Raw genomic sequence first — 23,380 nt, 5'->3', positions numbered from 1 at the left:
GGCGACACCCTCTTCCGGTGCGATCCCCTCCCACGGCGAGGCCCTCTTCCGGCGCGACATCCTCCCCTGTGACTCCCCCGACGCGATCCCCTCCCCCGACGAGGCCCTCGTATATCCTCTCCCCCCGGCGCGATCCCCTTCTTGTGACTCCCCCGGCGCGATCCCCTCCCCCCGACATTCTTCCCTCTCCCTGTCCGACAATCTCTTCCCCGAGAGTTGTCTCGGCGAAACAACCCCCTGATAGCCCCCCACGCGGTAATCTCCTCCCCGCGATTGTACACCGATTGTCCTCCGCTCGAACGCTCTCATCTCCAGGTATCGATATTGCCTTACTGTTTTCTGTATAAGTTTTTGTGTGATTCTGCGTTATGGGTTTGTGTTTAGGGATTGGCGATTTTTGGTGGAAGAAATTTGGATTTTGTGTTATTAATGATGTCTGTTTTGGTTTATAGTTTATCGGGTTTGGAATTTGTTGACTGAAGAAACTCTGAACCATTAGTGGACTGAGAAAATGAGGTAAGTTACCAATTCCGTTGTTGATTTGAGTGGTTCGATTTGATTAGTAGATAGTAATAATTGTGTTAATTTTGTAGTTGGTGTAAAATCAACTTTTATATGACTGGATTTATGCACGAAATAGATGGAAAATGCTGTTACTTGGATGGAATTGTGGAGAAAGGTGTTATGGTGGATATGGATGTTATGTCTTGGTTTTTTCTTGAAGATTTCGTGAAATCTCGTAAGATAAGTGGTGCAATCAGAGAAATGTGGTTTAAATTACCACATGAGAGTTTGGATGAGAAGAGACATGTGTATGAAGGACATGGGGACAAAGCAATTCATCTTATGTGTGAAATGGCAGCGTTGTGTGGAGAGTTAGATGTATACGTAGACCACCATTTATCTCCTCCAACTCCAGTTAAGGCACCTACAGAAAGGAATGATGACGAGAGTGTAGGTGATTATGACAGTGCTGATGATGATGATTTTGAAGGCGACGATCATACTGCTGAGTATGATTATGATAATTCTTCTGATTATATGGATGAATTTCCTGAGTATGAAAGCAGTGATGATGATTTCGTTGAAGAGGTTCATGTTGTTGTTGAAGATGATGTTGTTGAGAATGAAGAGATGAATTCGAGTGAGGATTATGCAGACAGTGATGAATTTATTCCAACGACACCTGAAGGAACAGATGAAGAATGGGAAAATTTTGTCAAGTTATCGAGGTGGGACCGAACAAAATTAGCCGCAGTGTGTTGTAATGTGGGCTGTCCATGGAGGGTTTATTGTTCGGTTGAAGACCCAATCAACAAATGGATGATCAAGGTCTACAAAGACGATCACAACCATACTCCGGAGAAATATGCAAATATGTTAACGATGAGGCAAATAGCCACAATGTACGCTGAGAAGATAAGGTCAGATCCAAGTTATACAGCCAAAAAGATGCAGGATGACATACAGCGGGATAAAAATTTGACTGTCTCAATGAGCAAGTGTTTTAAGGCTCGAAGTTTGGCCTTGAAAATTGTGCGTGAAGATCAAGAAGTTCAATTTCGAAAACTGTGGGACTATGAGTTAGAGCTGCAGCGTTCAAACCCCAATACGAGTACTGAAATTGGAACAAAACCAACTCCGGGTCAAGAAGTGTTTCACAGATTCTATGTTTGCTTCGAAGTCCTACGTGATTCTTGGAAAAGACATTGTCGTCCGGTTATCGGATTAGATGGATGTTTCTTGAAGTGGGACTTTAAGGGAGAACTTCTATCTGCAGTTGGTAGAGATGCAAATGATGGTATTTACCCTATTGCATGGGCCGTTGTACGTATCGAGGATACCGACAATTGGACGTGGTTTGTGAGAAAATTGAGACTAGATTTAGATTTGGGCGAGGGACAAAATTTGACGATATTGTCCGACAAGCAGAAGGTATGAATAACTCTTTAACTTGGTTTTATAAATATTAATTAACAATAACATATTAATTGTGTAACTTTGAACAGGGTTTGATGAATACCATCGAATCAGAGTTACCTTTGGTTGAACATAGGATGTGTACAAGACATGTTTTTGTGAACTGGAAGAAACAATTCAAGGACCTCGAGCTTAAACTTCTTTTCTGGAAGGCGGCCAAGAGCTACCTTGAAAGTGAGTTTCATCAATATGTGCGTGATATCCGAGTGTATAACCCATTGGCTTATGATGGTTTTATGAGGGCAAAACCGAAGAAATGGTGTCGCGCATTTTTCAATCCTGAGACGAAATGTCATGACGTTAACAACAATTTATCAGAGAGCTTCAACGAGTCCATAAAAGAAGCACGTAGTCTTCCCATGATTGACATGCTTGAAGAAATTCGAAGGAGTATAATACGGCGGATATCGCGACGTGCAACTCAAGCAGAAAGGTGCAAAACCGACTTCCCTCCAAGAATCTTGAAAGTTTTAGAGAAGTCGCGTGAGAAATCCCGTCATTGTAACATAATACGGAGTGGATACGGGAAATATGAGGTGGCTGAGTTTGGGATAAGTTATGCGGTTGATTTGTCTGCGAGAACGTGTGGCTGTCGGCGATGGCAATTGAGAGGTATACCTTGCCAACATTCCTTAGCCGTCATCAAAGTCAACCGAGAAGACGTTTCTAGGTAATTTTCTGTTCATTTATTTTTACATATACCTTGCATTATAGTTGATCATTAACAACTTATTTTTTCCATTTTTCAGATATATGTCGCATTACATTAAGAAATCCACATGGCAAGCAATATATCAGCGTAATATCCTACCCGTAAATGGTGAGCCGGCATGGATGAAATCAGGCAAACCTCCAATTGGTGTCCCCACGACAATACAAATGACAGGACGCCCAAAGAAACACAGAAGAATTAAGGAGCCTCATGAGTCAGCCTCAAAGAGTGGTCACATGACTCGACATGGAAGAGTTTTCCGATGTAGAATTTGCAAACAACCTGGCCATAATGCAAAAACATGCAAGAATGAACCAAGGCCATCTGAGGTATGTTGTATTCTTCTGATTATATTAATCGATTACAGTATATTATCATTTTTTGTTTTTTATTGTAGCCAAGATCAGCCCATAGCCATGCACAAACGGGCATGAATGCACCATCGAGTAGCAATGCAGAAACGGACACAAATGCACCATCGAGTAGCAATGTACGATCGGGCGGGAATGCACCATCTGGTGCTTCCATACCCACTCAATCTAGCCAGACAATGCAATCCGGGCTTCCCCTCACTAGTAGACGTCGTCGTCTCCTCGGAATGGTACCAAGCAATATGGGGACTACAACAACTACTCAACAGCCATTTTCAGTACCTAGGCAAGCTGACATGTCTGGGTACGTTATTATTCATTTTTTTTGTTCTTTTGTTCAATCTTTTCTATCAAACTTTTTCTACGTTATTATCAAGAAATTCAAATTATATTTATACAGACATGTTCAATCTTTGTCTTCCAGATCAGGAAAACAAGTTCAAGGAGATTGAAGTTGAAGAATATGATCCTTCTTTTTTGTTGCTATTGATGTGGTAATATGAGAAACTAAATGATCTTTTATTTTGGATGTAAGACAATATTTTGGATGTAAGACAATATGTTGTATGGCATTTATGAACTCATATGTATTGTAATGCCTTTTTGTTGGATATGAAATGTTTTATCCCGGATGATGATTTCGTGTGCGACATTATTTTGGCCATATTATGTTCTAATTATATCTGTTTTACATTCATATTTATACACATAAACATCAAAAAATAATTTTTCTAACCAACCATATTATACACGAAATACAGAGTCCCAAAATATGAAATTTCTTGCCTAACGTAGTTCAAACCAGAAAATACATTTACCAACAAATCCCATAAGAAACTTCAAACAGACAAACCATAGTAGTACATGCAAACTGATATGAAAACAAACACTAACACCAACAATTTGGAGACTTGTAGTTCCAATACCAAATCCTTCTTCTCTGTTTCAATTGTTCCCATCTTGTCTTCCAATTCTTTCTTTTCTCTTTCAGTTTTTTCCATATTGGCTTCCAACTCTTGCTTTTCTCTTTCGGTTTGTTTCACCTGGGCTTCTAAATCTTGCTTCTCTCTTTCATTTCTTCTCACCTTGTCGTCGAACTCTTCCCTTTCTGCTTCCATTTCTTGCATCTTTTTAATGATCAACTCAATCTCAGCACCTTGTTTTTGTTGTTCACCATGTAAATCCTCGATTGCTTCAATAAAAGCATCATCCACCCATTTAAATAAGTGCGAAGGATTTCCCTATAAAACAACATCAAAAGAACAATGTTATGCACATCTGCCCAATGAAAACAAATTTTCTCAAAAACAATCTATACCTCATGATTTGCACAACGAAAAAAAACTCTTCCGGGGTTATTGTGAGTTTTGGAGGTCCATCTTGTAATAGCAGATCCACACTCGCATTGTGTAGGAACACCTCGTCGCGGCCTTGCTTCTCCTTTTTTCCAATTAGAACTTCCCGACTGAGAAGTTGCCTCAGATTTTGAACTCATCTACCAACACAATATAATACAATATAATACAACACCATCAACCCAATCAACACAATCAACCCAAAAACGACAATAGTCCATCAGAAAACACAATCTAACAAATAGATCTAACTACAAAACTAATCCATCAAACATGATCGAAAGGAACCGAAACTTGTAAACCATAATCCATCAACTACAAAACTAGATTCAAGCAAAACCAGGGAAGTAAACAGAAAAGCTAAGAGTGAAAGAACAAATCGATAAATGTCGATTTCACGAAAAAAAATGTGATTACCGATGAAGAATGGGAAACTGAGGCGGAAAAAAGAGGGCGACGGTCGGAGGAGGAGAGTTTCGCGGTGGCCGAGGGTATCGCCGAAATGAGATCCGACGATGATTAATGGTGTCGTCGATGAGAGATGAGACACAGGGAACCGATGAAGAATCTCTTTGTCGGAGATGGAAGAAGCGCGGGGGAGGATGTCGCGCCGGAAGAGGGCGTCGCCGGCGGAGGGGATCGCGCCGGAAGAGGGCCTCGCAGGGGGGGTCGCGGTGGAGTCGGGGATTTGGGGGAATTAGCGAGTGAGAGTGAAAGTGAGGGTCCGATTGAGAGAGGGGTCGATTTAGGGTTAGGGATTTTATGTTTTTTTTTTCTCTGTGTGTTTTTTTTTTATTATTTAATTGGTTAATTATGTACCGAACCGGTTTAATTTTTTACAGATTTTCTGGTTTTTAGATTTAACACGTGGCATATACACGTGTAACGTCGTTTCGTGTCTGGCCACGTCAGTTGAGATTTTAACGGAAATTTGTTACGTTTAACGTCGTTTCGTGATGTGTAGGACATTGCAACGAATTTACCGATTTCGTGTGGGAATTTGGAACATTTTGAATTTGCATGTAGGTTTTTGTGAAATTAAAATTTGATGTAGGAAATTGGTACAATTTGGCAAATTCGTGGGGGAATATGGGATTTTCCCAATCATATTCTTATTAATAATTTATAAAATTGAGTATTTTTAATTAAAGGTAAAACTGGAAAATGTTTTTAAAAATCAACTAAAAATCTAAAACGATATCTATTAAAATACAAAAAATATATTTTAAAACGACAACTAATTAGAATCGGATCGAAATATTGGGGTGATACCGAATAAAAGTAACATTTGTGTCATAACATTCACATTGTAGAATTTGTATTAACCAACAGGGTAAAATCACTCAAATATACCAAAGGCGTTGCACTCATTTCTCGGATACACCCGAAAAATTATAACCCATTAATTTTTTTTGAAAAGACTATATTAGCCTTAATGAAACCGTGTAATTATAATTGTAAAGTCGTAATTGATTCTAAATACAGTTGCAATTGATTCTAAATACAGTTGCAATTGATTCTAAATGAGGTGACAAAAAATACATCTAATTGTTTACATGATCTTTAGTTGTTATACGGTTGTAAATACTCTTTTTTTAGTTGTATATTAGTTATATAACCGTCGTAATAAAGTCGTAAAAAATATGAAAGAAAGGTTATTTCGGACTTTTTAAACCTAAAAATGGTATAGAATTGAAATTTTTTTTTTGATTTTTTGTAGGTGTATCGCTGAAATTGGTGCGACACCCGATTTCTAATTGCACGTGTATTTGGTAAAATCACCCAAATAACCCATTTGGTTCGCATGTATTTCAGTGTACACCACTGAGAATAAACAATTTTTTTTTTCAATTTTAACCCACTTTTCGGTTGGAAAAGTCCGAAATACCCTTTTCGTTTTATTTTTTGCGACCTTATTACGACTAACATATAACTGATATACAACTAAAATAAGACATATGATTTTTTGCCACTTTTTTTAGAATCAATTGTAACTATATCTAGACTTAATTACGAAGTCGTAAAAACGAAGTTGTTTTCGAACGGATAAATATCGTAATTTCGTCTTTTCACGGGGAAAAAAATGTGTTATGTTTTCGGTGGTGTACAGGTGAAATAGATGCGACCCAACTGGGTTATTTGGGTAAAAAACCCCCTGTATTTTGCGTAGTAACATATTGAACACGTGCAAAAAAAAAATTGGAATACTGGGGTGATTTCTAATAAAAAGAAAACTAATGGGGTGATATCGAAGAAAGAGGAAATAATGGGGGTTAACCTTGAGGTATTTATTTATCTTTCAGAAAAAAGAAGAGATCCGCGAGGACTTGTCTATTAATTTGTGTATTCTTCACGCGCCGTGGTGTAGTTGCGGCGGTCCTCCTCCTCCACCGTCGAGGAGTGAAAAACGACGGCGTAATTGCGAGATCTCCGGCGATGATATCGTTCGCGCCGACAGCGAAGCTCTTTGGGTTTCAGCAGCGCTGCGTTTGTAGCTCATTCCGGAAGCGTCTCGGCGTCAAGCTCCAGTTTTCTTCAGTGCCCGAATCTAAGGTTTGGATTCAAGGACTGTTCTTCAGTTTCGTTTCCCCATCTGGTTTCCGAGAAAATGGAAGACGTCGAAAGTGTATGAAACTTGATTCGAAGTGAGACTTTTGGAATCCTTTGGACGCTTCGGACAAGAGTAGTGCGAGGGTGATTGTGGTAGCATGTAATGTGTTATAGATTAGAGCTCGCTCTAGTTGGTTTCCAGGAAAGTGGATGAAAAAGCTGAGAAAAAGAGAGACTTTCGATGGTTAAATCGGTGTTTAGGATCGATAACGAGATATGTCGGAGATGGGTTTTTTGTTGAAAATGTGCAAACACACGAAAATATGAACTGCGATAAAGCTAATATTGAAGGTTGGCACTGCTCTGATTTGTTTGCTTCTCTTTATGGAGACCTGATCAAACTCTTAAGTGCTTAATCTGTAGCCTAGATTGTGGATTTATGAACACATTTTAAATGTACAGAACTTCGGCTTTTCGATAGTGTTTTTACCTTTTCCTTCCTTTATGTTAGGTGTTATCCTCTTTGGATGAAGAATGCAGTGATTTCTTGCCGTGGTTAGAACAGATTTCGGGGGCCAAGATTTCAAATGTGCTTTCTATAGGGAGATCCACCTACGGCAGGTGGGTGATTGTTTCTCAAACCGGTATGGGATTAGAGTTTTATCTATCTAACTATCAAATGATGTTCCATGCGGCAGTTATTTGTATGAATCATCTATAAGTTCCCTTTAACACGGATCTGCATCGCCGTCTGGCAAATCAAAACATTGTATAAAATTTTGGATGTCTATTTTTTTTTTCCCTTCATGAGCTGATTCTTTGTTTTTTAGCCATATGATAATAGTTTGCTAGTGTATGTTCTGCCGCTACGGAAATTTTGTTGATTTTCATTTGCAAACACAGAGGTTGTTGTCTTCTGTTGTGACGGTTTTTATATAACAGCATCTCTTGTTTGCATTTCATTGCCAAATAATGTAACAAATTTTTATCATATTGTCTTCTGAACAGGTCACTGTTTGCCTCAAAAGTTATCCTTGCTGGAGACTGCTTGTTAAAAGTCCCTTACAATGCGGTACATTCTTACATCGATTTTGTTTTTTCAAATGAAGAAAATTTCAGATATATAACACTGTTTTATTTTCTATTTTACATTGATTTTTCAGCAAATAACTCAAGATGAGCTGCCTCCATGTGTAAAAGGTTCATTGATAGATGAAGTTGGAAGTATTGGGAAGTTAGCAGCTGTTATTATAATAGAGAAGAGAAAAGGTCAAGTAAGCTGACCTACAAATTATAAGCTCAGTTAAATCTAAGTTCTCCTCTATTCTAAAGTCTCAATCTTTTATGTTTATGATAAAAGTCTTCAGTAGGCATGACTTGACGATATCTATGGTTGTTTCTGAATCAGAACTCTCGGTGGGCTCCTTATATCACTCGGCTTCCTCAGCCTGAAGATATGCACAGCACGGTGGATGTTAACTCTTGTTATTGTAACATTCAACTGTTTTCGTCTTGATTAAAATGACGTAGTACCTGTACAGAAAATTTAAAACAATGTATCAGTTGTATTGTATCTTAAGATACAATCCTTGTGAGCCAGTAAAATCAGCATAATATCGCAAGTTATCTTATTTTTTCTAGATTTTCTGGAGTGAAGATGAGCTGGGCATGATCCATTGTAGCACAATCCACAAGGAAACGGCAAAACAAAAAGCACAGATAGAAAAGGAATTCTCAGCAGTAGCACATGTAAGTACCTGTACCAGGATCCTGATGGGCAACGTTACATCTCTCTGCATTTTTTTATGGCAAACACAGTTCGAAAGATATCTGATTTCCATGTGCATTTAGAGAGAGAGATTCTGTTTTCCACGTGCCTTTTCTTTGTCTCTTGATTATTAGCTTCATCTGGTAATGTAAATAAGAGTCTCTGGCTATATTTTATCATGTCTTTTGGTTGTACTTAATTGACCCTTTTGAGTCCAGCATGTATATGTAATAGAAACATTTAGTTGTGGGTCATTCAGTATTCGTGGTGTACAAACAAGAACGACATGGAGATGAAAACCAAATATTGACAGGGGTTTTCCGCATGATGATGCTCTCAGGCTATGAGATTTTACAGACAAGTTGGGATTTACGCAATTATCTGGGTATATATTACATCAGTTGAAAAAGTGAATATCTTATGCTACGACTAAATCTTAAAGACCTGTTGATATTGATTTTGAATGAGCACAATCACTCTTGTTGGAAGAAAAAAATTTCTTCCCTGTATTTACCCTTTTCCAGCTTATGTAATTCTAAATTCCGTTCCAAGTCACATGCAAATCATTCCCCTGCATTTTCCAGCCTTTGTAATTTTGTTCACACCCTGGTAGGTAAATGGAGTTCTAGAAACATGATTTGATATTTTCAGGCTCTTCAACGGCATCTTCCTGAAGTGCATGAGAGCATAACTTTGAAAGATTTTATGCATGCATATGCTTTAGGTGAGAAATTTACTCTATATGTTTTTTTTTTTCACATCGTCCCATATGCTTATGCCTCGTGTTTTTGTCCTCGTTTCTCTGACATTTATTGTAATTCAAGCTTATGTTTACTTAAAGCAAATAACGGTTACTTCCCCTATTACTTCTGCATATCAAATTCGGCTAACTTGTTTGATCTTTCAGTGGGATCTCGAGCATGGGAAACCTCAAAGGGAATATCTTTGGTATTGCTTTCATAGAGTTTTGCATTTACTTATGCTTAGTTATTGTAATACTTGCTTCTGATACAATAGATCTTCTGACTAGCTAACAGATTCCTTTTGCGGACTTCATGAATCATGATGGATTTTCTGAATCAATAGTTGTGGACGATGAAGATGAACAATTATCAGAGGTGTGCTTACCATTTTCTGTTGATTCTAACATGTTACATACTATGTTAGGAATATCCATCCGAGACATTTTCTTTGTATTCTAACATGCTTTAGGACAGTCTCGGAAGACATACTTTTCATATGATACTTTGGTTTCAACTTTTCAGGTTACAGCAGATCGTAACTACAATCCCGGTGAGGAGGTAAGATATTTAACCAAAAAAACTCGATGTTCAAAAGATAGGCTTCTCAAGAGATTCATGTTTTGTGCATCTGATAAGTGTTTACAGGTTTTTTGTTAGGTTTACATGTTTGTTTGGCTGTTTAGTGTTGGTGAGTTAGTTAGTTCCAGCAATGATTTGGTCGTAGTTTTCGCTATAAATACAGGCGAGTGTGGGTTAGAGAAGCATTTTCAGAAAGGTTTTGGTTTGTTTGGGGAATGAGAGTTGGGATGATCCTCTCATAAAACAAGATCATCCATTTCGTGTTCAGAGTTCGATACAGATTTCGGATTGTTGAAGTAAATCTGAGTTTCGGGTTCTGAATCCTAACAGTATCTTCTGATTGGTTGCTGGTCGTGTTTTATATTCCATCTACAAACAAACTAGCCAGAACCATAATATATGACGAGATTTCGATTCATGCTGCCAAATTTATTGGATGTAGGTGTTCATAAGCTACGGGAGATTCTCAAACGCAACGCTGTCGTTGGATTTCGGATTTACACTTCCTTACAACATTCATGACCAGGTTCCGTCTTTCTTTGATTATTTGAGTCATATACTTAAACTACATTTCAGATATACATATATATATATATGTTTTGATGATTTTTGAACTGGAAATTAAATTATATTCTACAGTGTTTAACGTGAGCCGGTGTTGGTGATTTTACAGGTCCAAGTCAAAATGGAAGTAGAGAACAGAGATCCACTGCGTGAAATGAAGCTGGAACTTCTCCAGAGACATCGAACTCCGAGTGTGAAAAACATCTTCCACTCTTCTTGGGATGCTTTCACTATCAAGTCAGTAATTTATTAATGCATGCTTTCTATATTTTCACTCATCAAATTCCCAGAAAATATGTATGAACACTGATAAGGAGATAAGAATTGTGTTATCGATATGGCTTTCCCGCACTTGAAGAGTTTGGGGATCCTTCAACGTTGATTCGAAGTACGTTTTTCATTCAAAACTCTTCTGATAATTTATTCAAATGAAAATTCAGTCTCTCATAGCGGCTTCTCGGCCACCCGATAAACCAGAGTCTTACTCAGATAGAAACTCCTCTAAACCCTAGGGTTAGATCCCGACCCTGTCAGAAAATAACCCAAAGCAAAAAAACGGAAAATAACCTAAGCCCAAAATATAAGAAACCTAACCCCGATAGGTTACTCGGGGATCTATCAGAATGCAATCGGTTGATGTAGGTTTCGGACAGAACAACGGATAAGTATCAGGGGAGACAATGACATCGGTGTTGTGAAGTGAAGGAGCTGTTTTTGAACTCTATAGTTTTTGGTGATTCTTGCAGGGAAGTGAAATCTGCTAAAGGAAAAGGAAAGGGCCTTCCACAATCTCTTCGTGCCTTTGCTCGTATTCTATGTCTAACCTCTCCTCAAGGTAACAATGATACCGAATCCTCCCGTGCTTTTATCGAAGTTCTAACATCGCGTAATCATGATAACGGTGTTTGGATTCTTCAGAGCTGAGCGATTTGTCGAAGGAAGCCGCACAAAAGGATGGCCGCCTTGCTCGGCTTCCCTTGAATGACAGTGGCAAAGAGTTCCAAGCACATCAGCTCTTATCCTCACATATCAGCAAATTGATCGAGGAACACACTTCTTCCATCGAGGTAAACATCGAGGGCTCGGGTCTTATCGAAAATCTTACTATATAGAGGTAAGAGTACTCGTCCGACTCGCGAGTCGAATACTTAAATTTCGGGTACTTGTCCACCAGTCAGACAAGTGTGGGTCTGTCGACGGCAAGAACCTATACACGCGGATATCTCGAGCTGAAGAGAAGGCAAGATACGAGAGAAAGGCGGTGAGGGCCACGAGGAGCGAGAGACGAAGAGGCGAGGGTTAGAACATTAGCGTTTGGATTTTTTCCCCCCTTCTTTTTTCTTTTATATCAGACATCAGAGATTTTTTTTGCTGATTTCGTGATTTCAATTCGCTTCTCCTCGCCTTGACTCTCTTTTTCCTCATCTCGACCGACCCTCTCGGCTCACCCCCTTGCAGTTGTCCTTTTCGACCAGATATCCGCTGATACCCAAACTCTCCCGCCACCACAATACTTGACTCTAACAAGACTAAAGTCGAGTAGCCTAATACTTGACCCCTAATCACGTGTTTTACATGCCAGATACCTTTCATTTTGCAGGCTTAAAACACCTGATACCTTCCATTTTGCAGGCTTTGGAAGCTTCGGATCCGCATCACAGTTCGCGAAGATTTGCTGTTAGAAGGCAGATGGCACGGAATCTCCTTGTGGGTGAGCTTCGTGTTCTAAGGTCTGCGGCCGCATGGCTCAGTCATTATTGCACCACCCTGTTGCCTCAGCCCGTAAACTTGCCAATCCCGTTGATAACCGATCTTTCGTAAACATGAAGAAAGAAGCCTGCAAAACCCTAAACCCTGTTTTTTTTTTTTTTTTTTTTTTTTTTCCGTTTTCTTCCGGTTTTGTCTGATCTTCCCGTAGCTACGGTTACTGTTATGTAATAGATATAATATCTGCTCAAGCAGTTGTGCCAACTTGAAAAGCTGTACAAGAGGGCATGGGCTTTAACGTGTTCCCTTTCACTAGCCGTCGGGTATGAGAAACTAATTTTGTAGTCCAGGAACTGGAACTCGGACTAAAATTGTTATTCCATGGTTGCTGATTAAAGATTTACTAACACATGAAATAAAAATGAATTTACAAGGGGTAAGAAATAGTTGCTACAGATGATGTGAGATTACGAATTTATGTTTATTCACAGAGGCAAAGTAGTGTTACTGACTTGGGCGAGAACGAATAGCGGTCAGCCATTTTCCCACTACTAACCTGGCCTCCGTAGTGGCAGGAGGATCAAACAGTGAAGGGCTTGATCTCTCCTGGACAACCCTCTTCTGCATCCAAGCTCACGATATAAAGGCCTTAACTAGGTCGGAGTAGTTGCAGACGTAACCTGTCCTCGGACATGTTATCTTCCCTCCGTTCTTCTCGGCCATTTCCTTGAGTGCCTGAACATGACGATGCATTATTACCCGTCATTGCTACCCAAACTAACACCAAAATCCAGAACCAGATATTCAATTTTTTTTTTTCCGGGTATATGAGACGGATGATGCAAAACAAAAGCAAATTTGATACAAGAACAGAACTACTAACCTTGGTGCTGTAGACATAACCATTGGGCAGCACCTGTGGCGGATTCTCCGTGTCCATCAGCTCTCTAGAAATATAGCAAACGAGTTTTGAATGGTGCTGCTTCGAATATGGTAAAGGCAGAGCTAGATTCCGGAAGCTCTCTTGTGAAAGAGGATCCTCCTTGGTGCAATCTTCCTCATAACAAAATCTAAACCAGGTCAAGGTAAATCTCAAACCAATACCTTCCCGTAGCTACGGTTACTGTTATGTAATAGATATAATATCTGCTCAAGCAGTTGTGCCAACTTGAAAAGCTGTACAAGAGGGCATGGGCTTTAACGTGTTCCCTTTCACTAGCCGTCGGGTATGAGAAACTAATTTTGTAGTCCAGGAACTGGAACTCGGACTAAAATTGTTATTCCATGGTTGCTGATTAAAGATTTACTAACACATGAAATAAAAATGAATTTACAAGGGGTAAGAAATAGTTGCTACAGATGATGTGAGATTACGAATTTATGTTTATTCACAGAGGCAAAGTAGTGTTACTGACTTGGGCGAGAACGAATAGCGGTCAGCCATTTTCCCACTACTAACCTGGCCTCCGTAGTGGCAGGAGGATCAAACAGTGAAGGGCTTGATCTCTCCTGGACAACCCTCTTCTGCATCCAAGCTCACGATATAAAGGCCTTAACTAGGTCGGAGTAGTTGCAGACGTAACCTGTCCTCGGACATGTTATCTTCCCTCCGTTCTTCTCGGCCATTTCCTTGAGTGCCTGAACATGACGATGCATTATTACCCGTCATTGCTACCCAAACTAACACCAAAATCCAGAACCAGATATTCAATTTTTTTTTTTCCGGGTATATGAGACGGATGATGCAAAACAAAAGCAAATTTGATACAAGAACAGAACTACTAACCTTGGTGCTGTAGACATAACCATTGGGCAGCACCTGTGGCGGATTCTCCGTGTCCATCAGCTCTCTAGAAATATAGCAAACGAGTTTTGAATGGTGCTGCTTCGAATATGGTAAAGGCAGAGCTAGATTCCGGAAGCTCTCTTGTGAAAGAGGATCCTCCTTGGTGCAATCTTCCTCATAACAAAATCTAAACCAGGTCAAGGTAAATCTCAAACCAATACAAGAAATCAGAATTTAGTGCAGAAGCTATGCCCTGATGTTTCTCCAGTTTAGTACCCATGATGCCAATGGCTAAAACTGAATAATCTGTAGGGTATGCTACTAATGACTATAAATCATTTATTCCCAATTGCATGCAGAAAGTAAAGTGATTATCTAACGACAAACTACTCATTAATACTACGGCGGCATTATTAAAAATAATTCTTCAACCAGATTAAGACACTTTAGGTGTTTAAATGAAACACCGATGAGATGTGAAAACATCAAATCCATATAGGTTAAAACTGGATACGGAGTTTTCAGAGCGGACAAGCCTGCTTGTAAGTAGATGTTTAATAGAGGCTCCAGTGTCATGCCATATAACTTGCAAAATTCTTGTTTAAACTGAAGGACTAGAAAGTCCCACTGCTTCGGTTCAAACAATGACTGAAAACCAAAACAGAAAAAAAAAATTATTAGTTTATAGGCGAAGAGATCCTTTCAATAATCAAGCATTTCAAGCCATTAACATTTCAGATTGCACAAAAATAGAAAGGCGAGTATCAAAACTTGTTCTGCCACGAAGATTATCAAGAACTACAACGCTGGATTATGGTGCAATCTAGTCAACTCTCTGCAAGTACAAAGAGATAACATACTCTGGCCAAGTTCTTTATCCATCTTAAACAAAATAACCATTCAATAAATCCATATAAAAGTAATCCAAATGCCAATCCATGATAGGACTGCAAACATATTTTATGCAAACATATTTCATTCAATAAATCAGAATTTACTCTGTAATAAACCTTGATTTTAGAAACATAATGAAGTAGAGCTACCGTCGACAGAAGAAAAACTTGCCTTATATTTTATGCACTCTGTATTACTTCTAAAAGCCAAAGTGGCCACCACATGTTGCAATTCTTTCATATGGGTTGATCCCCAAGGTGCCAAGTACTTTCGTGCATACTGTATAGCGTGTTTATAGCTATCAGCTGAATCAGCCCGAACCAGCTCTATGAATTCTTGCAGCCTTAGCTGGAACTCAAATTTGCTCTGTAATAAAAAGAACCCAAAATTGTTAGTAGTGACAAGATGTCCCCTGTGAAACAAGAAACAGGCCTCAGTTTGTTTTCATTTCTTAACATCACATCAAGAGCCAAAAAGCCAAAAGTCCACATGAAAAATTCAATGCAAATCCTTGAACAGCAGATATAATGTCCTTATTGAGCCAGATTGGCAATTGCCTCCAGCAATCTTGTGGTTATCATAAGAAATAAGAAAAGTTTACCCATTACGGAATGTTAAGCATGATCACAACATACCTTTGACTTTTTCAACCGCGATTTGTTATCAGCACACCATGCCAAGGCAGGAGCTACCTCTTTATTTTCAAGGGCGTCGATCACCTTTTTAGCTTCTTGAAAAATATCAATGTCAACGAGGTCCTGAATAGATGAGACGATCAATAAATCAGAATATCTCATCATTTTGCAGGCTTTTTTTACAAGTCTTTGGGCAATTCTTCACTGCTGGTAAAATGGGGTAGCCGAAAATGCTATAATCATTTTCGGATGTTGAAATCACAGAAGTATAGCACAATCACGAAGTCAACAGAGTAATTAGTGGTTTAGAAAATCTCCAACTAGCATTACACAGTCAAAGCAAGAAGATAGAATAGAACGAGAATTACCTGTATATTGCTACTCTCTGTGAGCTTTGTAGCAGTGTCGAAATACGACATTCGCAGCATGTAGTCTACAAGAATCCGCTTCAACTTTGTGTTGTTCCATTCAGAAAAATTCTCTGCATCTGCAGAATCCAAATGATCAATACGAGCTCGACATCTCTGGGCTTGCAAATTCTCTGCATTGTTTCCTTCTTCCAACTGAAACACAATTTATACAGAGGATTAAAACCACATAAGGAAAAATAAAACTTCAGAAGAACACATGAATCGTGCAAATAACCAAACCCAAATCCTCTTTTCTTAGACTTCATGAATCTCCAATTTACCCAAGAACTGAACTAGTAAAGGTCCTTTACCCAGTTTGACCTGATTGATTAAGAATCATATATTCAAAATATTCATCCCTATCACATCAATTGAATTTTTATCTCTCAGGCGTAAGAAAATAAGAAATAATTTCGGGGATTGCATTTGTCATGATCTATGATCGATTATATTGGATTTCCTCGTCCCAATTTGAAAAATTATCCAATCAAATCCAGCAATCAGATAACCAACAATCGTGGCCGATCATCTAACAGACTCACAACCTTCCCTTAATCACACAATTCATAAAAAATCTTTTTCCTGGATATCCATCAATCCAACATCGAAACAAATCAAAATCATTTTATTTTCACGGAAGAGAAGAATTACCTTTCTTTTGAGGCCTTGCAATCGCGAGACAAGGCTCGTAAGGTGCAGAACCGTATCGTCCTTGGACCAATCGGAATCAGTCAAATCGCCGACGCCAGAAACGACTGAGGAGACCTCCTTCTCGAATGCTCGGTGTTTGGCTCGGATCATCTTCTTGTAATGCTCGAAAGGGACGCGGAGGAGCTGGTGCTCCAGCTTCAGCGATTCCGTAAGCTGACTCAACCTCGACGACCGAGCCGGAGGCGGAGCGATCGCCGCGGAGGTGGCGGTGGTTCCGTCCGTTTCGGCGTTTGCGTTTCCATTGGGAACTGGATCGATTTCCATCATCGAGATAATCGGAGAAGCAACTAGAGACAGAGAAAGAAAAGCACGCAAGGAACTGTGAGATTTCGCCTGCGGGCTGCGGCTCGTGGAAGATTAGAGAGATCGAAGGCAAGGCTCCACTCTTAAACGACGCCGTCTGGTCTGGCCCTCAACGACGCCGTTTTTGTTTTTGTTTTTGTTTTTGTTTTTGTTTTTGTTTTTATTTTTATTTTAATTTTTATTTTTATTTTTGTTTTTGTTTTTGTTTTTATTTGAGGGAACTAAAGGCACTTCTACTAATTACTTAATTAGGCTTCCTTACTTATTTCTCTATCTTCACGTGGAACTCCTAAAATTCACTTTGCCAAAATATAAATGTATATTAAAGTGAAAGATTGTTTTATTACAATTATGGCGGTGTGATATTACTAACTATTCATTTCATTGGTATAAAAAAAATTGAAATTGAAGAAAGTGTTTTATTTCCATTTCTTGTATCTTTTAATCATTTGTCATGATTTATTTTATTTTAAATACTTCTAAAATATCATGGGAACTTAAAAGATATTTCGAAATGCCCAACAAAAATGGAAGATGTATTGATTTTCTAAAACTTATTGAATAGAATAAAAACAAAAACAAATCCACACAGAGATTATAACTACAATATTTTTTTTTTTGTATATTTATACAGAGGTGGACCAATGGTGTTCTATCTTAATTTTTTGTGTTTTTCGTTTGGTTAAAACCAATAATAAATACCGAATTGAACTAAATATTAAATTCTATTTAGTTTTGGGTTAGATAATTTTTCGACGTTAAATTGGTAAAATTATATCAACATTTAAATGGATATAAATATGGTTTAAATACTATACGAGCTGACAAATTGTCATTCAAATGGAACCAAACTATATTCATTTTACATGGTTCGAAATGCGAGAATTAAAACCAAACCAATAACAAATTTATTGAGTTATATATATATATATATATATATATATATATATATATATTTGTGGAAATATATTCAAGTAAATAGTATGAATGCTCATACCATATATTATTTTCCTAAACTTTAACTAATTTTTTCCCCAAGTTGGGTAAAATACGATGGATTAGGGAACAAATTATAATAATTGGGTCCACATTACTGCTTTTGCATAAACATGAAACTGACCGCTCTATCCGCGCAAGGGAAAAGATTTAAAAAGTTACGACTGTAATTCCATAAATACCCCTAAACTTCGACTCTATTTACGCACTATACCACCAAAAGAAAACAAAGCCGTTTTGTCGCTTCGTCTTTGTCCGCCGTCGACGGAGCCTCTGCCGCCTCTACTTCTCACGAAGAACTATCCGTTACATCAAATCGCCGTCAACTGACGCCGTTAGTATCCGCTTTTAAGTGTCAATTTTTCGGTTTCGTTTTCTTCCTCATTTGAAATTTAGAGCTTCTCTAATTTCGATCCACAAAATCTCTGTTTATGGCAAGTTCATAAATCCTGGATCCTATTTTTTGAATTTCGAAAACGAAATATTTGACTTTTTGCGGTATATTCCGAGCAAGAAATTGGTCGTGGTATTTTTTTTTTCCTGGTTTTGGGACTGTTCGAAGTGGGGATATTCTCCCTCTTGCTGGGCTGTTTGGTTGGCGAGAAAATCGAAGAAAGCGAGAGAAAGGACAAAGAAGACTGGAGTTCCTTGCACAGAAAACTTTTTCCAGTTTCTGAATGTTCGTAAGTTTCGCTGCACGTTTCTTCTTCACCTTTTCCTCCTCGAATGATTTGATCCGTACCTCGATCCCGCAGAATCAGTAACCCAGTTAGGATATGATTTGATAATCTCCGGTTCTTGCTCTCTAGGGTTTATGCGAATCGAAGATGACAAGGGTAGTTTGGTATTTTACTCAGGACTGGGTTTGTGCTTTAATTTTAATACGACTGAATCGGAAGCACTGACATTCTATTTTAATATTGATGGTCATATCGATCTTGTTCCATTATTTAACCAGTTTCTCTTCATCAATCCTTGATTCGAAGATCCACATTGAGTATCATTGCCTTTGTTTAATGGGTTATTTTATTTTGCTAATTGTTAGTTCGAATCGATTCAATACGCTCATTGCTCTCTGTTCTTCTTCATTTGGCTCTGGTCTTTCACATGAAACACTTCCCTGAAGAAATCATTGTACTGTATATGGTCTACTATCTCTTTTTCAAGTCATTCTGTTTGTCACTTTTTTTATGGTTTAAGATTCTTGGGTTGCAAGTATGATTCTGTATAAAGCTTGTTGTTTTCGTGCTTCGATTTCGTGTGATTGAGGTTCTTTGATTCGGGTTGGGGAACTTCCTGATCAGATTGCACTGCTCATTTCATTTTCTTACTTGAAATGAGCTTTCTTGTACTTGGGGAGCTGTTTTTATAAACAAAGAACCATATGCTTTTCCGTTCGAGATTCTCTGCATCATAATTAGTGTCTCATCCCTCCATGTTTTCTATTGGGTTTTGCCAGTGTGAATCAATCACGTTTGTGCCCATTGCTTGAGCTGTTTGTACCTTATACCTATTTTTTATGACGAAGAAAAACTTTTTCGTGACTAGGGCAAAGACCAGTTTTCCATTGTTTCTGTCCGTTCTTTTTTCTTTCTAATAATTTGCTTTATATATTTTGATTGCAGCTGCAGTGAGGTAGGACCCTTTTCCAGCTAGCATTTCTCGTTGGAGATACGCCTATGAAGAAGCTCTTCTTTTTTAAATCTTCATATGGTAATGGAACCAGCAACAATGCTGTTCCTCGGCCAGCTTCTGATAAACAAGATCAGCGGGAGAAAGCATCGGGAAATAGGATGAGAAATCAAAGTGGTGATCAAAAGGGGGGTTTTCCCAAGTCCCAGAAGGAAGTATCTGGTGGTCCAGCTCTTAGACGAAGTCTTTCATTGTCCTCGGCAGCTTTTCTTGTTGATGGTTTTGGAGAAACTTCCTCAAATGATCTCAGGCAATCACCTTGTAGTACTACCAACAGCCACCATCGTCAACGCAATCATTCATCTCGGTAATTTTATAGCCTTCATTGTAGTAAGATAGTTTTTGATTGGATGGATCTCATTGTTTCAATGGTATTTAAAAATCAATTTTTCTATCGTAATGTTTCCATACCGATGAGACAAGAAATAATGCATTGGTAATTCATTTCTATGTGCTAGGTGCCTTACTCCAGAACGATGTTATAGAGAAAGGCAGTTTGAGCCAGAATATAATCACAAGTACGAGGGCAAGTTTCCACATGATTCATCTGGAAGCTCTTCATCTTGTTCTAGTAACGTCTCGAATAAAGTTGTGGACCGTTACATTGATGGAGAAGAGCATCTAGAGAGGAGCAAGCAAAAGAGCAGTTCTTCGCATAGTAGCATCTCTGGAAACAGTAAAGGCAGGAGGCTTCCCCCACGGGGTCATTGCGTGGTCCCTATATCACCATCAGACAGTGTCAAAGACAAACAGAAATCTCGCTCATTTAGAGAAGCTAAAGGAACCCGCCTTCATTTCCCTTCTAGTGATTTGGTGGACAACGGATTTGGGCATGAATCCCCTCGTGCACTTGCGAGAAGTGTGATCGAGAGACTCTCTCAAACTCACAAGTCGAAGGCATTAAATCATGAACCTATCACAATTCAAGATATCTATGGTGGATCCCAAGGTAAAACCTTTGATTCAAACTCAGATGTCACTGCCATGAAAACGGTTCAGATTGTAGGAAATCTTGACCCGGTGAATGAGGATCATGGAGATGATCTCTTAGGTCACCAACAAAATTGTTTACATGGTAAGAACAGATATGGGGGCTCAAACTATACTGGAGCTGAAGAGGATGCTGATATCGAGTTAAGAAGGAGATATGAAGAGGCTGAGAAGAGAATGAAGTATCTTTCTGAAGAACTGGAGCAGCAGAGGTCCTTTTCAAATTGCGATGTTTCATATTTGGTTGAGTCTCTTAGAAATCTGGAAGAGGAGAGGGTAGGCTTGGCATTTGAAGTTTCAGATCTTTTGCGGTCTCAACTGGGGGAAAGGACTTCTGCCAGGGAGGAAATCAGACTTGCGAAGACCGAACTGGACTTGCATATACATAGACTAGAAAGAGAGAAGAATGAGTTGCAGGCAGGACTGGAGAAAGAGTTAGATAGAAGGTCAAGTGACTGGGCTTTCAAACTCGAAAAATATCAGCTGGAAGAGAAGAGGCTCCGAGAGCGTGTTCGAGAGCTTGCTGAGCAAAATGTCTCACTCCAGAGAGAAGTATCAACTTTCCATGAAAAGGAAACAGAAAACACGGGTCTGATGACGTATTTGGATGGAAAAGCTAAGGAGTTAACGACAAAAGCTGAGGATTTGCATGAAGAAAACTCTTATCTCAAGCAGAGCCTGTCAAAATTACAAGAGAGTTATGAAGGGACAGCAGAAGATCTTCATTGTTTGAGAAGAAACTTTGGAGAGAAGGATAAAGAATGCAGGGATTTACACAAATCCGTTACAAGATTCCTGAGGACATGCAAAGAGCAAGAGAAAACAATCGAAGGACTACGGAATAGTCTCTCTGAACACAATAAGAAGCACCCGTCTGAGAAATTTGATCAGTCGGTCAAGAGATTGCAGATGGAGCAAATAAGGTTGACAGGGGTTGAATTTTCACTAAGAAAAGAGTTAGAATCTACGAAAGTCGAAGCTGATTCTCTCCGCCACGAGAATATCTGTCTGCTGAATCGGTTAAAAGGAAACGGAGAAGAAACTGGCATTTCGATGGTGAAGCTAGACAATGAGATGAAGATGCGTGTCTGCTACCTGCAAGATCAAGGATTGGCAATGTTAAACGAGGGCACCCACCTGTGTTTCACGTTACTGAAGTTCATCAAAGGGAGATTATCTCAATTTCCAGAAACCTATCAAGACATGCAATCGATTAGCAACGGCTTGGCTGAACAGTTTATGGTTGAGTCTGAACTGAAAGTCCACGGTATAAGGCGAGGAACCGAAAATCTGAGAAGGAATTTGCAGACAGTGTCTGTTCTGTTGCACGAGAAATCCAATTTGGTTGCCTCAAAATCTGAACCATCTTGCTCAGATTTGGATAGACCTCAGGATCTAAACAACCAATCCCGGGAGGTGAGTTTTCGAGATTATCTAATTAAGCGGTCTTCCATATTCTGTTTTGCTTGACATAATTACATTATCTTTCGCTAAGTTTTCTAGCTGATTCATTTCATATAGGAAGCCTTGCAAGCCGAACTGAGAGCAGAAACTCTGGTTACAAGTCTGTTAAGGGAGAAACTGTATTCGAGGGAACAAGAACTCGAACAGCTTCAAGGAGAACTCGCATCATCTGTAAGGGGAAATGAGATTCTGCGATCTGAAGTTCAAGCCACCTTAGACAACCTCTCTGTCAATACCCACGAATTGAAAGACCTCAAGCTTCAGGTAATGGAACGAGGATACCGAAAATAGAAGCCATCATATACACATACTCCATGGATTTATCTTGCAGCTCATTGCCCTCTTGTTTGACAATGAACAGATGCTGAAGAAGGAAGAGAACATAAGGCAGCTCGAGATGGGTCTGCAGGAAACAAACAAAGAGCTCGCGGGCGTGAGAGCCTTATTACAGAGAGTGTCTGAAGAGAGAGATCGGATATGGACAGAGCTGAAGCAGAGCAGCGAGAGGAACATGCTTTTGAACTCGGAGAACGAAATGATGAGGAGGAAGGTCGAGGCTTTGGACGAGGAGGTTCTGATCAAGGAAGGTCAGATAACGATACTGAAAGACACGCTCGGGAACAAGCGTTTCGACCTTCTGATCTCGAGCCCTGATTTCTCCAAGGATTTCTTGGTCGAATGACCAAAATTGGAACACACAAAAGGGGTATAGGCTTCTTTTTTTTTCTGTTTTGTTCATAGTATGGTTTGGTCTTTTGGATTTGGGTTTCTCTTAGTTTCTGATTATATTCCTCTTTTCCCTTTTAGATTGTTCATTCACAGTCATTTGCTATGAATCTACTCTATATGCTCATTTGGTATGAAATGGGATTAGGGGTGGTCATTTGTGTTCAGTTTTTCATATTCTAACTAAATAATACATAACTATATTCAAATTGAATTTTATATAAGACTAATGGATATAAAAAAATTTAGAATAAAAAATCAATACGTTTGAATAGAAAAATAAATAAAGAAATTTTAAAAGTAATTGTATCCTAACAAATCTGATATAAAAATTGAATATATATATATATATATATATAATGAATCTAATGAATTATTATCATCTTTTTACATTGTCACAAAAAATATCCTATTCACAAAGGCAAAATATGTTTCTATATTGCA

At 38.8% G+C, this 23,380-nt stretch overlaps 5 protein-coding genes across 8 annotated transcripts; 3 read left to right on the top strand and 2 right to left on the bottom strand.

The window, feature by feature from the left end:
* The first annotated feature begins 511 nt into the window (after window positions 1–511).
* Window positions 512–2,654, top strand: LOC104810169. Its single transcript, XM_010536365.1, has 3 exons — window positions 512–516; window positions 594–1,935; window positions 2,010–2,654. Exons 1-3 carry the CDS (start codon window positions 512–514, stop codon window positions 2,652–2,654), a joined length of 1,992 nt encoding a protein of 663 aa, XP_010534667.1.
* A 4,079-nt stretch (window positions 2,655–6,733) lies between these two features.
* Window positions 6,734–12,508, top strand: LOC104809996 (histone-lysine N-methyltransferase setd3). Of its 2 annotated transcripts, none has more exons than XM_010536149.1 (15): window positions 6,734–6,971; window positions 7,480–7,589; window positions 7,977–8,040; window positions 8,132–8,242; window positions 8,377–8,436; window positions 8,610–8,717; window positions 9,388–9,460; window positions 9,644–9,684; window positions 9,774–9,854; window positions 10,002–10,037; window positions 10,501–10,584; window positions 10,732–10,859; window positions 11,369–11,457; window positions 11,541–11,736; window positions 12,255–12,333. In XM_010536149.1, the coding sequence occupies exons 1-14, from the start codon at window positions 6,855–6,857 to the stop codon at window positions 11,732–11,734; spliced, it is 1,296 nt and encodes a 431-aa protein (XP_010534451.1). In that variant the 5' UTR covers window positions 6,734–6,854; the 3' UTR covers window positions 11,735–11,736; window positions 12,255–12,333. The 2 variants fall into 2 exon arrangements, with proteins under 2 accessions (XP_010534451.1, XP_010534450.1); XM_010536148.2 differs by having other exon boundaries at window positions 6,736–6,971; window positions 11,541–11,689; window positions 12,255–12,508.
* A 7-nt stretch (window positions 12,509–12,515) lies between these two features.
* On the bottom strand, window positions 12,516–17,127 carry LOC104809995 (macrophage erythroblast attacher). Its single transcript, XM_010536147.2, has 8 exons — window positions 16,706–17,127; window positions 16,013–16,207; window positions 15,645–15,767; window positions 15,181–15,375; window positions 14,630–14,763; window positions 14,116–14,302; window positions 13,434–13,967; window positions 12,516–12,530 (listed from the first exon to the last, which is right to left on the bottom strand). Exons 1-7 carry the CDS (start codon window positions 17,030–17,032, stop codon window positions 13,866–13,868), a joined length of 1,263 nt encoding a protein of 420 aa, XP_010534449.1. The 5' UTR covers window positions 17,033–17,127; the 3' UTR covers window positions 12,516–12,530; window positions 13,434–13,865.
* On the bottom strand, window positions 12,658–13,859 carry LOC104810168 (macrophage erythroblast attacher-like). Its single transcript, XM_010536364.1, has 3 exons — window positions 13,745–13,859; window positions 13,213–13,433; window positions 12,658–13,064 (listed from the first exon to the last, which is right to left on the bottom strand). The coding sequence occupies exons 1-3, from the start codon at window positions 13,857–13,859 to the stop codon at window positions 12,963–12,965; spliced, it is 438 nt and encodes a 145-aa protein (XP_010534666.1). The 3' UTR covers window positions 12,658–12,962.
* A 1,193-nt stretch (window positions 17,128–18,320) lies between the features above and the next one.
* On the top strand, window positions 18,321–23,093 carry LOC104809994 (MAR-binding filament-like protein 1). 3 transcript variants are annotated; one of them, XM_010536144.2, is made up of 5 exons: window positions 18,321–18,743; window positions 19,690–20,063; window positions 20,215–22,162; window positions 22,268–22,474; window positions 22,572–23,093. In XM_010536144.2, exons 2-5 carry the CDS (start codon window positions 19,744–19,746, stop codon window positions 22,890–22,892), a joined length of 2,796 nt encoding a protein of 931 aa, XP_010534446.1. In that variant the 5' UTR covers window positions 18,321–18,743; window positions 19,690–19,743; the 3' UTR covers window positions 22,893–23,093. The 3 variants fall into 3 exon arrangements, with proteins under 3 accessions (XP_010534446.1, XP_010534445.1, XP_010534447.1); XM_010536143.2 differs by having other exon boundaries at window positions 18,321–18,747; XM_010536145.2 differs by lacking the exon at window positions 18,321–18,743 and adding an exon at window positions 19,009–19,198.
* The last annotated feature ends 287 nt before the right edge of the window (window positions 23,094–23,380 follow it).

Source organism: Tarenaya hassleriana, unplaced genomic scaffold (assembly GCF_000463585.1).
Source record: "Tarenaya hassleriana unplaced genomic scaffold, ASM46358v1 Cleome17, whole genome shotgun sequence".
Lineage (NCBI taxonomy): Eukaryota > Viridiplantae > Streptophyta > Magnoliopsida > Brassicales > Cleomaceae > Tarenaya > Tarenaya hassleriana.
The sequence above is the reverse complement of the archived record's forward strand: the minus strand, read 5'-3'. Positions and strand labels throughout refer to the sequence as shown.

What these genes read in the sequence shown, in the direction of transcription:
- LOC104810169 (XM_010536365.1), top strand. An exon ending in TATTGTCCGACAAGCAGAAG is followed by an intron (nt 1,936 to 2,009) that starts GTATGAATAACT and finishes AACTTTGAACAG; the next exon opens with GGTTTGATGAATACCATCGA.
- LOC104809995 (XM_010536147.2), bottom strand. Translation starts at nt 17,032, where the DNA reads ATGATGGAAATCGATCCAGTTCCCAATGGAAACGCAAACGCCGAAACG. An exon ending in CGCGGTTGAAAAAGTCAAAG is followed by an intron (nt 15,376 to 15,644) that starts GTATGTTGTGAT and finishes TTTTTATTACAG; the next exon opens with AGCAAATTTGAGTTCCAGCT. An exon ending in GTTATGTCTACAGCACCAAG is followed by an intron (nt 13,968 to 14,115) that starts GTTAGTAGTTCT and finishes CGTCATGTTCAG; the next exon opens with GCACTCAAGGAAATGGCCGA.
- LOC104810168 (XM_010536364.1), bottom strand. Translation starts at nt 13,859, where the DNA reads ATGCAGAAGAGGGTTGTCCAGGAGAGATCAAGCCCTTCACTGTTTGAT. An exon ending in CGCTATTCGTTCTCGCCCAA is followed by an intron (nt 13,434 to 13,744) that starts GTCAGTAACACT and finishes AGCTACGGGAAG; the next exon opens with GTATTGGTTTGAGATTTACC. An exon ending in GTTATGTCTACAGCACCAAG is followed by an intron (nt 13,065 to 13,212) that starts GTTAGTAGTTCT and finishes CGTCATGTTCAG; the next exon opens with GCACTCAAGGAAATGGCCGA.
- LOC104809994 (XM_010536144.2), top strand. Translation starts at nt 19,744, where the DNA reads ATGAAGAAGCTCTTCTTTTTTAAATCTTCATATGGTAATGGAACCAGC. An exon ending in TAAACAACCAATCCCGGGAG is followed by an intron (nt 22,163 to 22,267) that starts GTGAGTTTTCGA and finishes CATTTCATATAG; the next exon opens with GAAGCCTTGCAAGCCGAACT. An exon ending in TGAAAGACCTCAAGCTTCAG is followed by an intron (nt 22,475 to 22,571) that starts GTAATGGAACGA and finishes GACAATGAACAG; the next exon opens with ATGCTGAAGAAGGAAGAGAA.
- LOC104809996 (XM_010536148.2), top strand. Translation starts at nt 6,855, where the DNA reads ATGATATCGTTCGCGCCGACAGCGAAGCTCTTTGGGTTTCAGCAGCGC. An exon ending in AATTCTCAGCAGTAGCACAT is followed by an intron (nt 8,718 to 9,387) that starts GTAAGTACCTGT and finishes TGATATTTTCAG; the next exon opens with GCTCTTCAACGGCATCTTCC. An exon ending in CTTACAACATTCATGACCAG is followed by an intron (nt 10,585 to 10,731) that starts GTTCCGTCTTTC and finishes GTGATTTTACAG; the next exon opens with GTCCAAGTCAAAATGGAAGT.